The 13,530-nt window shown below is 32.1% G+C and overlaps 1 protein-coding gene across 5 annotated transcripts in view; it reads left to right on the top strand.

The window, feature by feature from the left end:
- The window catches only part of Epha5 (EPH receptor A5), a 303,516-nt gene extending 294,078 nt beyond the window's left edge, over nucleotides 1-9,438 (top strand). For 2 of the 5 annotated variants that reach the window (XM_013008943.1, XM_013008945.1), the window contains 2 exons: nucleotides 2,723-2,878; nucleotides 9,166-9,341. In XM_013008943.1, coding sequence (XP_012864397.1) covers nucleotides 2,723-2,878; nucleotides 9,166-9,271 — 262 coding nt within the window. In that variant the 3' untranslated portion in view covers nucleotides 9,272-9,341. Of the gene's footprint in view, nucleotides 1-2,722; nucleotides 2,879-9,165 lie in introns of all 5 variants that reach the window. The other 3 variants (XM_013008948.1, XM_013008944.1, XM_013008946.1) reach the window with 2 other exon arrangements.
- The last annotated feature ends 4,092 nt before the right edge of the window (nucleotides 9,439-13,530 follow it).

Genomic DNA, 13,530 nt, shown 5'->3' with positions numbered 1-13,530 from the left:
ATATTCTGCCAACTATGATACTGTCAAAACCTACAAAATCTCCATAATTTAACCTATAAAATTCAGTTGTCATTCTGCTTCCTTCTATATTTCTAACTCTGAAAAGTCTTCAACCCTACCATAAATCACTAAAACGGTCAGTATACAATTGTTCGACTTCAACTGTGTCATGTTGTGGGCTAAGAGTTAAGCATGCAATGTGTAAGAACTAAGCCTAGCAACTTCCTTTGATGGATCCATTATACTGTTGTGTGAGAGAGAAATTGAACATAAAAACATTCCAATAAAACCTCCAAAACCATGTGTTTAGTTTTGCAGTAAGGAATAAAAATAAAAGCAAGAGGCTATTGTTACTTTAATGGTGAAGCATAGTGTCTTGAATAAGGTAGTCAAAAGGTACAAATTGGAATTATATGAGTAATATACTCAATATGTGCCATTAGAGATTGTGAGAAAAATAAGAATGCAGAAGAAGTGTACAATTTTCACATATACTGTTATTGGAAGTACTTCAATAGGAGAGGCAGGTAGAGAAGATCACATGTGATTCTCAATGATATTGAACATGTTCAGAGAGATGGCATGTCTATGAGAAATACAGAAGCTAATACATAAAACCTACTCTAAGTAAAAAAGACTGAGAAAATAAATGTTATTAAAATATGAAAGTCTAAACTAGCCCACGGTCTGAATGTAGTTAAAATTTGAGATTAGAAGATATAGGACCATCCCCTATGACCCAGCAATCCCACTTTTGGGCATTTACCCAAATGATCACAATCAAGGCCAGCACAACTATGCTTACTGCAGCAGTATTTACAATAGCTAAGATATGGAACCAACCCAGATGGCCCTTGAATGGATCAAGAAAATGTGATATATATATATATATATATATATATATATATATGAATTTTATGCCTCCATCAGAAAGAATAACATTGCCCCATTTGTTAGGAAATGGACAGACTTGGAAAAAATTATATTAAGTGAAGTAAGCCAGGCCCGAAAAACATAAGGCCCATGGTTTCCCTTATTTGCAATAACTAGTACATGTGTAGGACAAGCAGTAAAGGGCAAAAGCTACGTACATATGACCATATAAGATGATGCTAAGTAAAATAAACCCCAAGATAGGGACACAGATATCTTTTTTTTCTTTTTGCTATTGTTTCTAACATATTTATAATGTACCGTGTGATGTTTTTGTTTCTTTATATGTTCCTCCCCCATAGTATAACCGCTGTTTCCACTGTATTTGATGTTGGTGCCCTGCATCTTGTATATACATTGCTCTAATTCGGGGAGGGGAAGTGAAAAAACAAAATGCTTAATAAGGATACAGGTTGACCCATTGTAGCAATTAGATGCACAAAACACTATGTTAAAAACAAATTTTATAACTTAGGAGGGAGGAGGGGGAGTTGTGGAGGTGGGAGGAAAGGGATGCTAGGGTTTCAAAGGAGGAGGTGACAATGCTTAATAGGAAAAGTACTCATTACCTTGCTCATGTACAGCATTTTTACAATAAAAACATACAAAAAAAGAAGAAGATATAGGACCAAGTCTTGGGTCTTTCTAGATTTTAACTTAGGAAATGAAGTAGGAAAATACAAAAAAAAAGAGTAAAAAGAAAGTAGTGATAGACATGCTGTGGTAGCCAAACAAGAGAGAATCACTATTTTCATAAATGTAGAGGTAGAATATGGTTTAAACAAAGAGATACAGTGGTAGTTACAGATGTAGAATTTTAGCAGAATGGAAGTCATTGCTCATCTCAAGCACAGTAGTTTTTTTTTTTTAAGAATTGGTTTTGAAAAAAGAAAAAAAAAGCACTCAAATAGACTGAAGTGTAAATTGAATGTGAGAAACTTCTGAGAAGATGAATGGAAAGGAGGGTGTCTGTGTCCTGTGTTTCACAGTTGTCACAGCCACTCATTTTTTTTGATACTCAGATACAAAGGACCTTGATCCTTTTTCCTAATTATTTCCTTAGGATATAGTTTTATAACACAACATCTCATAATTTTTATTTACCAAAAGTATGAATTTAACATTCTAAAAAGGATCTCATGATTTGGTTGATTTTGTTTTGTTTCCACATATATTTGAGGTTACAGTTTGTTTTTTTACCTTACCAGGTGAATCAGTAAGCACTGGACATAAAAAAAAATCAACAAAAGATAAGTAGTTTCTAGATTTCCTGGGAAATTAACTTAACGCTAGGTTCCTCTGTTAAATTGTAAAATTATTACTTTGTACCAATTACCCTCCACGTGCATATATAGTATTTTATAAACCAAAAAATAGTAGTATATGCATAAATCACTATAAAACTATATACACAATTTTAAAATGAGTAATTACAGTTTGAGAGCAACATTGAGCAGAAAACAGAAGTCTTCCAAATGCCACCTCTCTCTAAGAACATGCCACCTTTCTAAATGATTATCAACATCCACTGCCATAATGGCATACCTGATACAACTGATAACTATACACGAATCTATTTCTATCACTGCAGATTCATATTTACACCATGATCCATTACTGGTGGTGTATGTTATATTGGTTTGGAAATGCATACAGACACATAAGAATAGTGTCCTACAGATTCATTCCATTTCTCTAAAATCCCTAAGATAGGAATGACTTTTACAATCTATCCTTTGAGACTACCCTTACCTTGTGACTTATAATATCCATGTTTTCTATGTTTTAGAGTATCTAATTTGTTGGCAGAGCATGGTTCTCTAGGCTCTGGAGCCTACAGGTCAGTAGGTGAATGGCTAGAAGCAATCAAGATGGGCCGGTACACAGAGATTTTCATGGAAAATGGATACAGTTCAATGGACGCTGTGGCTCAGGTGACCTTGGAGTGAGTAATTTTTCTGATAATTTTTACATGATTGCTGGGGTGAGGAAAATTGTTCAGAAGCCAGTCTGGATGAGATCAAGGGAAATCAGTTAACCTTTGTCCATGTGTGGCAGCTTTCAAAGAAGCCTCATCTTTTTAGCCTGTATTGTTAACAACTGCATGGTTAAATGCTTCTTGTGGCCAGTATCTTTGCTTCTTTGCTCAAAACAAATAGCATTTAAATAAGTGAATAATTGGAATAACAGCTTCTTAGCAAAATACTGGCATTTTGTGTTGTGGAAAAAAACAAATGTTTTCCTGATAAGTTTTTTACTGGTACCTATGTTATATGAATGTAAATACAAAATGAAACAAATTGTAAGCACAATTGGTGTGGTCAGTCCTACATAACAACAAAATATATTCCTAAATTTCAGCACAAAACATATTCCTAAATTTCAGATTTTTATGGCAAATAATCCAGGTTATAAACAGCTCAAGTAAAATTTCCCAGGCAGGAATCTTATTTGATGCCCAAGTGGTACATTTTATATTCTTATGATCTAAGAATATATTAGATCCTGCCTCAGATCTGTTATTTGGTACAATCTCAGTGGAACCAATTGTGCCCTTTTTCTGTTTGCACGCTTAAAATTCAACAAATCTAGTCAAATAAAAGATCACTAGAGTGAAATATTAAATAATTTAAGGTTGTAAGTTGTTTGTACTTTATTATATACTCTGTGTGTGTAATTATTTTAGCCTAATTGTTATATGTGAAAATTACCTGTCATATGATGATTCCAATCTTGCTTACATCCACATTTATAATGTTTTAACCTGTGAATAATGTCATGAGAATTTACTTCATATGACCTGGAAATTCAAAGGTTAAAATATTGCTGTGAGGAATAGAAAAACTTAGAGTATTCTAAATCACTAACCCACAGACTTTAGTTTGTCATCACTCCATGAGATAAGAACACTGAAAACTTAGTCATCTCTATTGTTCTGTCATTCTTTGAGTCATTAAATTCACTGCTCTCCTCAGAAAAGGTAACAGGGTACCATCATTTGTCACTAGTTAATTCATAAACTAAACTCAGCACTTTCTTCCATCCTGTGGATAACTTCATGATCCTAAAATCACAACCACTCAGCTTACTTTCCTAGTTTACTAATGCCATTCTTATTCTCACGTCACTTTCTGACATACATTGACATACATATATATTTTGACCGTCACTTCTTGGGACATTCAAGGAACTCATTTGTGCTATATTTAAAATAGTATACTGAAAATTTTGCTGATAATTTTAAACTATTTTTACATGATTGCTATTTAATTTTTTCAGTAAATAATGGTCATTTTAATTTATTGAAGTCATTTGTCATTTTATATTAAAATGATACTGTAGGTATTTCTTCTACCCAATGTCAGATTACTTGTAAATATATAATAAAAATATTTGCATTAAACAATGTCTCTTTTTTTAATTAAAGTTGCACATGCTCATATATATCTATATATGCATATAGATTAGATATATGTGTGTATATATATATATATATATATAAGTTTCTAACACATTTTTCTTCTCCCCTTCACAGATAATTATAAAGATAAGAAATGTTTTGGCTTAGTTTATTATTCTAGGGCCCCAAATACTTTGTGTGCTAGTTATTTTTATATTATGGTTCACTTTTACTTGTTTACTCGCCTATATATTTCTACATGCTCAAATTCTTTTCATTGTGTGTTTTCTTTTCTCAAGTCTTCATAACCTTTTGTATCTTCTTTCAATGGTCTTCTTATTCAGTTTATTGCCTCTTAGATGGCTTCCTTCAGATATTTTATCTTTTAACATATTTATTCTGAAAATTAAGAACATATTCCTTCAACAACTGTTTGCCTTTGTATGTCAGTCGCTTCCAATTCTTTACTAGGATTTAAGCCAGTCAACCTAATTTTACCGAAGCTGATTTCATGAATAGTCCTGTACTATTAATATATCTCTCATTTATTCTTTTCTCTTAATTGCTGAAAACATATTATCCAAATACTGTGTCAACACACACAATTAGGGCAATTAGTTACTTATATATCAATATTAAAAATATAAGCCTTCTGTATGTTTTTTTTTTCTCTCAACTGGGTACTACTTAGGATTTATAGCAAAAGAAAATTTGGGTATCTGGCAAAAAGAAAAAAAAGATAAGTTGTCAAAACACACTGTGATAACAAATTTTTCTACAATCCTAGCCCAATATTAAAGTATTAATTTTATGGATCCCCTGTAGTATTATAATAAAATACATTATTCCTAGAACTATTGTCATAAAATCAGAGGAATTGAATGATTCAAATATTGTAAATGTTTAGAAAAATGTTACATTCATAGCTGATAAATAAATGCTGAAATTGCATATATAAAAAATTTTGTTGTAATTTGTGACATCAAATTTGGTTTCATAGAGGGTTTACAAAAATAAGAATAAGAAGCATATTTTTCAGAACCACATACTTTGGTTTCAAATTTCATTCTTTAAGGTTTAATGGTATGTGTTTATATATTGTTTACCAACACATGCATGAATGAATAAATTAATAAAGACTTGGAGATCTTAATCTTAAAGCATGTTTGATCAAAGTATATTTTCACTTCAGATGTTTCTGCTATCCCGTGTATAGTTTTTGATATTTGAACAACTATTATGTCAGAGATGACAAGAAACTACAATTATGTATGTTTAAGTTACTATGGACTATAGGGACTATAAATTTATTCAAAAATCTGCACTTAAGAACAGAATCACAAGCCAGGCACCAATGGTTCATGCCTGTAATTCTAGCCACTCAGGAGGCTGAGACGTAAGGATCACCATCCAAATCCAGCCTGGACAGAATAGTCTTTGAGACTCTTATCTCTACCAGAGAACCAGAAGTAGTGCTGTGGCTCAAAGTAGAATGTTAGCCTTGAACAAAAAGAGCTCAGTGACAGTGTCCAGGCCCTGAATTCAATTCCTATGACTGACCAAAAAAAAACAAGAACAACAAAATCACAGCTGCTTTTTAGACTTCTAGTCAAACCAGTATTGCCAACTTCTGTTTATTCAGAAAAATAAACAAAATTCAATGTATTTAAATATACCAATTTGTATGGGCTACAGGGTTTCCTGTACCCATGAGTTGAGTTTTAAAATATTAAAATAAACAATTTTCTAAATTTAAAACCAAAATTTACACAGAAGATTCAAATGCATTTATTAACTTAAGAAAGTCATTTTGCATAATTTAGCAAATAATGCATAATCTTCTCTGTTCTATACTTATGCTAAACTGTAGCTCTTAGTAGGCCATATTTAATAAAAGCCATACTAAGGTTATGCATCCTCTTGACAAATGTAAACGTGTTTATATATAAATAGATGATAGATGACTATTATGTAGGTTTAGAAATGATTATTGAAATTCTTGGAAATAAATTGAAAAGTGACACACACCTGAAGTATACAACTATGATGAAAGCAAAACCCACAGATTATTAAATACACAGTAATCTGACTTCTTCTATCCCACCAATGTTGATGGGGAATCTTTCAGTTATGTGAAGCAGAGGGGAGAAGATTGAGCTAGGGAATTCATCCACAAATGTTTCTCTTTTATCCTGAATAATGAAGTTGACTCCTACCTCAACTACACACCTCTAATTATTTCTTACATTTTATTTTACCAGTTTGAAATCTTAATATGCCTGAGCAGCATGTTATACTGATTAGAATTATTGAAAGAATCCTCAAATATAGTGTCAACAATGGCATTTTGTTCTATTTACAGCTTTTCTAAAACTAATTGTGTATGATCGTTGTATGAGATCTATTTTGTGTGTGTATAATAGCATTTTCATCATGCTGAGATTTATAAGCTTATGCTTGAGCAGTGTTTGCAATCATTAGGATTGACCTTGGCCATTGTTTAAGATTGCAAACAATCAAGATAATACTGGTATAATATTTTAAAAGAGAAATTCTTACAATTATCTAGACATATATGTCTTACATAGCAAAAAATGAAATGAGAAAAATAGTACATGATATGAGTAGATTAACACAAAATTTTAAGAAAATTAAAGTATTCTACATTTAATGGTGAGAGGGAGGCTATGTTTCATAAAAGATATAATTTGAAATGGTTTCTTTTACAAACATTATAGCAGCCCCCTCACCCTCAAGTGTAGAATACTTGAATTTCTTAAAGTTTTACTGTTGTTTTGTTAATAACACATGAAAACAACAAAACGTATGCAGCAGAACTATCTAAAAACAAATAATGCATGTATGATTACTACAATGAACATATTTAACCTTTGCTATGGACATATTTCTAATTCCATTTTGATTCTTATAGGCAGTGTCCCTAGAAAATTATCAAGAGTTTTTAAAACTACTTTACTTTTAAGAACAATCTAAACTTTATAACTAGCTTTATCCTGAGTCTTCTAGTGAAAACCACATTGTGTAGAAGCATATACATACTGCATGTATTATAGGAATGCTGATGATTATTGTTGAGTAAATGCAGCTGTAACTCTTCAGGCAATAGGTACATACATGAGACTATTAATATAGATGCAACCACCAGAGTCTTCATCAGGAAGTATGTGCTCAGTTCCTATCATTGGAGAACTTCTTTAAGAATTTTAGGTATTGAATGTTGTATTTTCCAAATTTGTATTTCATGAAGAAAAATTTTTTTATAGTTATCTGAAAGTGTTTTTGTTTTTCCTAATATCAAGTCTAAGTATAATGAGAAATAAAGAATAGAGTCTTTGTGATCAGTTACCTGGTTTTGTTCCTAACTCTACTACAGCTGGCTTTGTTATTTAGCTAAGAGACTTAAATTCTTCATCCTTGCATTTTCCAAACCATAAAAAGCACTTAAAAAAAAGTTTGTGTCTTAGGGTTAAATATTCTGCTAACATGGAGTTTGTTATATCCATGTTTAGTACTATTGTTCTCAAATGGAGGAGATTTTTACCCAACAATATCTGAAGATATTTTGTCCATCACAATAGGGACATAAGATGTAGAGTGCTTTGTGTATCTAATGAGTGGCCACCATAGATGCCACTGGCTACCCTACTGTCTAAGAACAGCCCAACAACATGTATTTATAATGTTGATATGGGCCATGGTGAGAAATTCTGATTTTATTGAAAATAGAAAAGATGAAACTGAAACTTAAAAAAAATAAACTGTAGTCTACATTGCCTGTGTCATAGTCGATTTTATGATTATCTAACAATAGTGATTTTATTTCAAAGTGAATTTTTACCTATTCTTCAGTCTTGATGATCATCTCCAATGCCACATCTAACATGATTATTTTTATACTGTGACCTGACCTGCAATCTTCTTATTATAGTAAAATCTGAGTTCATTCACACTCTAAAAAATAAATTTGTCCCCATCCTAAGCATTTGGGGCTACTTTTAACTCCTAAAGTTCTCATAAGAAATCAAGAAACCATGAAGGAAGAGGAGACATATAATACAACTTTAGTAAACAATTCTTTCTCATACCTCTTGTTTAAATTCAGCTAAGGCATACTTTAATTTTTATTCTCTTGTGAAGAGATTTCTTTGTGTTTTCTGAAATTGCTTGAGTTCAACTATAATAGTCTCGACGTCACTGTTTCCAATATATTAATTTTATGAAGATCTGAAAAATAACATTAAATACAAAGTTGTTATGCTGTTATTATAATTCAAAACATAGTAATTTCCTAAACATGTATATAAACATATTATGACCACCCATGTTTCTTATACTTGATACACATTCTTTTCAAACATAACTAAATGAACACTATAGATTTAGCATTCCTAAATATATTATAAATTTGTAGTAAAAAATCACAGCCACTTGTCTTGAGCTCAAAAGATGTTAATTTATACTTTAAACAATTGTAATTTTAAAAAAACTCAGCTTGTCTTTAAATATAAGTCAAAGGTGTTGTGGATGAAAGACTTTTGATAGTATGTAGTTTTCACAATGTGTTAAATTCCTATAAATCCTAGATTTATTTGGGAAAAGAAGAAAATATATTATTTTGGACCCAAAGTAAAAAAAAAAGAAAAAAAAGGCTAAATTTTCCTATGTGAGAAGATACAGTGATGACAATTCCCTAAGTTGGGACTGTGCTCATAGATTTCTGTCAAAGGTTTTCCCTTTTGTCTGCGTGAGATATTGAGGTGTGCTACAATTTGAATCAATACATGCATCCAATGTGTGCTTTCTTCATGCAGGGATTTGAGACGGCTTGGAGTGACTCTTGTGGGTCACCAGAAGAAGATCATGAACAGCCTTCAAGAAATGAAGTTGCAGCTGGTCAACGGGGTGGCGCCATTGTAACTTCTGCCAATGTCACTTCAAGTGAATGATCTGCACTTTCTAAAGAGCCCTCAGATTTATTTTAACAAAAGGGAAACAGTGATTTCTAAACCTTAGGAGATCATTTGTCTCAGTGACCAGATTTATAATCAGTGTTTTATTAGAGTCTCCACATCTTCCTCTTTGTCTTCATTTTTCATGAAGCAACTATAACTTGCATAGAATAAAAACCCGAACTTAAGAATAAAACAACAAAATCCTTCCACTGCTTCCACAGAATTTTGTACATGAAATATATAAATATATAGCACCTTTATTGACTGAAAGATGGCAGCCCCTTTCAAAACTTCCAGGCTTCTACTTGAAAGGAAAAGTTTTGTAGCCTTTTGTGGGCTAAGAAAAGCTGCATTTTACTGAAGTTTACTTCAAGTCTGAATTGTCTACATAAGTGTATTGAAGAGCAATATGATTACATTATTTCTTAATACATACCTTTTCTTGTAATTTTAAAATGTTACTACATGGTGTTAATTTATAGAAACTAGTTTACAAACATATTGCTTGGTCACAGAAAGTACAATACAGGGTGTATATTTATTTTTCTGTGTTACAAAATTTACTTTTAGTTGCTCTTCTAGAGACTATTAGGTATAAATGTGTAGATACTGTATGCTTTGCAATATCTGCAGGAATGGATTTAGGATGGGATTTACTGTGGGTATGTATGTGTGTGTGTGTGTGTGTGTGTGTGTGTGTGTGCGTGCGTGTGTTTGCATATGTGTGCATTTTCATTCTGCTTGCATTTTTATATTGTTTTAATTTTGGCAACACATAGGAACAAATGTTCTAGAGTGTAATATAAATAGGAGAAATAGGGATGCAGTAAAGGAAAATTTCACACAAGCTGCTGTCTCTTTTTCCTATCATGCGTCCAAAAGCTACGAATCTCTTCATTCACTAACAAGAAAAGTCTATAAGATTAAATCCCTTCAGGCTTCTTAAAAATCACTTGGTGATATCTGTGACAATGCAGTTCTTCTAGCCATTAATCTTGTACCCCTGTAAGAAATTTCACCTTTCTGAGTCCCAGAAAATATCTTGTCAAGCAAAGTTGACACCAAAGGGCACATTTTCAGCAGGATGTAGAAGGATTTAACTCTGCTGGCTTCTGTTAATGTTGTTAAATCCAGGCACATAGCATGAAGTATTACCCTTAAGTGTTAATCCTTTGTAACAATTTCCATTGTGGTTTCTCTCTAGAATTTTTAATACTACAGGCAGTGATGGAATGATTCATAGAAGTAGATATATTTTTTTCTCAAAAAATTTCCAAGAGAGTTTATTTGTTGATGATAGTTTCTAAATTTCATGGTTTCATTCCATATCCAGCAACACGATCTTAAGTTTATTTTGAAGAATGAATTCATGTATTAATTAATTGGAATTTATTAGGAAATGTAAGATATGCCACTGTGTTTTCTCTGTATCATGTGTGGTAAAGATTGATTTTGGTGGTAAAAATCATGCAATTTGTTAGAAGCTATACAAAATTGAGCTCCAAGGTGAATTGAAACAAGTTTTTATGCTGTTACACTATAAAGATCTTGGAATAGCATGTGGTTTTTCAAGGAAATAGCATCTATTCATGAATATCAATGGCAATCGCTTGTCAGAGTAGCAAATGCCATGTTAAGTGTTCTCCTTTCCTATGCACCAATTTTACTTGAATATTATTAGCACATGTGTGAATAAACTTTGGGGGAGGGAATACTTCTTTATATCAAATAACTCTTTCTTGAAGAACAATGGAAAGCAAAAACTGTAAAAAAGGGAAAAATGTTAAACAGTTTTTAAAATTTCACATTGACTTTTGCCTCTTTAAAGGACCACAGATTCATGTTTTTATTAGTATGGGGAAATCTTCCAGAAAAGATGAGAGAAATAATCTAATAATCTCTTGATTAAAAATCACAAGTTACATAGGCACCAAGAGGGGGGCGGTGTGCCAGGCCTGGGGCTTCCGTGCTGTCCTTGAGATTTCTTTGCTCAAGGGTAGAACTTGGCCACTTGAGCCATGGCTCCACTTCTGGCTTTCGATGTGTGTGTGTGTGTGTGTGTGTGTGTGGCTTCTGAACAAGATCCTCAGATCTCAGCTCCCTAAATAGCTAAGATTACAGACCTGGCTGGCATTTCCATTATTATAAAGATGTATTGCTCATTCCTATAAACAAACATTATTGAAACTAGTTACTATTGTACAATATAACTGGAGATCCTTCCACATTCTACCAAGTTTTGTAAAACTTTTCCAAATCTAAGTGATAAGAAACTTCAAAATAAAAACTTGTGATTTCAAAGGAAAAATAAATACATTTTTCAGTGTTGCACTGGGCCTATCTGCTTCACAAAAATGTTCTCTAAGTTGTCATTCAAGATTCACTAAGATCTGCAAAGATCCTTAAAGATTATTGCTCATTCAAGGTGGATGATATCTAAGTGATCAGAAGTTGCGATTTTGAACTTTATTTTTACAATGGAAGAATAGAAATTAATTTGCATTAAATACATTTGCCTCTTCTGCATGCTGTTTTCACTGTGGAACATAATTCAAAATGAAAGTTAAATATTTACATAGCTCTCATCCGTACCTCAATTTGGTTGCAAATTTCTTTAAAAAATTTTTCAATCTGATTTTAGAAAAAAATAGACTTTCAAATCTGATCTTCCCTCCAAAAGGAGGGAAAATGCCTTTCTAAAATATTTATTCACCACTGGATATGTCACCAATTCTAACCTGCCAAACTCATCTATAAATGTGAGAAATGCAATGAAAAGAAGAGGCTGTTCCTGTGAAATTCAGTGAGGCCGTGTGAAGGGCAAGGTTTGACAAACCTTGATTGTGTGATTTCCTATCCTCTTGGTTCATTCCAGCACCAAAGAAATTACCAGAAACAACACATAAGACTTCATAATTTTACCACATACAAGGGATTTGTCAAATAATAAATGATTTTATTGTAACTGACAGTAGACATATCATGAAAGTTTCCAATATTAGAGTTGGAAAAAATAGATATAAGAAGAAAGTTGTTTTCAACTGATTGATACCACTTAAAGTCACTCATAATTTGTGTCTATTCTTGCCATTTGCTCATATGTCCTCTGGCATACAATCAGTTGCTCCTTTTAAAGTGTATCAACTGTATGTAACTGTATGAATGATATTTTTCCCATTTAAAAGTAATGTTCATGGTCCTTGGCTTCTTGCATTTTATTGACTATGTCAATATTCTGAAGTTGTGAATTTATGCCCCAATACTTTATGTAAACCTGAATGCAGCCAGCATTTGTTGCCTAAAGAATGCAAAACATCCTTTACTCAGTTTTTAAGTGTTTTAAGCAGTGTTCAATTGCGAAGAGACTTACCATTCTGAATCTCAAAGTTAAAATGGAATGTTAGTAACAGCAGAATACTTGTGTCTTTGCATGTCTGCAAATTCATTTCTATGTGAAAGTAAATGTTTCTCAAATGACATTTGTTCTCCCATTTGAAATGGGTTCTCAAAAGCACAAGCAGTAGTTCTCACCTTTGTTTTTGGCAGTAATGGTACACTGGATGGCAAACACTATTTTAATCAGATGTAAGAGATTTACTAACTATACAATGTTTCATAGTAGAATACGATTGTTTTACTATTTTGTTTTTTCTAAAAATTAGAAAAAAAGCCAAGTGTAATAATAAACTGTCTTGCTTTATATACTACCAGATGTGTAACCTCAAAGTAAATAAATATTAGGTATAATATAATGATGATGAGGAGGAGAAAGAGGAGGATAACAGTGAAGATGAATGGAGGCCAAGTGATAGTTTTACTTGAAATTTAATAACTAGAATAAGTCAGCATTTTTCAAATGTAACACAGCTGGTTACATTGAATTTTTCTCTATTATACTGTTAATTACATAGCAATGTATAAAAAATAGATCAGAACTTTCTTTTCATTTGCTTGTTCATTTGTGAAAAAAAGCCTTTCCACATATCAATGTTTGAATGTTCTTTTTCAGAATGATCACATAATTATACTTGGGAGAAGATGCCAACTCTTTTCTTTGTATTTCTGTTTATAACAATCAGAACCAATGATGGATTTTTTCCTTCTGAATGTTAATAAATATGGTATATTTATTGGAGCTGAGGGCTACCTTAACTGAAATGTAATGGACAACATAATTGTGAATGTTCAGACTACTGTAGTTTTAAAATTAATTGCTTACTAGTG

Source organism: Dipodomys ordii, unplaced genomic scaffold, assembly GCF_000151885.1.
Source record: "Dipodomys ordii isolate 6190 unplaced genomic scaffold, Dord_2.0 Scaffold8, whole genome shotgun sequence".
Classification (NCBI taxonomy): domain Eukaryota; kingdom Metazoa; phylum Chordata; class Mammalia; order Rodentia; family Heteromyidae; genus Dipodomys; species Dipodomys ordii.
This window is presented reverse-complemented; position numbering and strand designations above follow the sequence as displayed.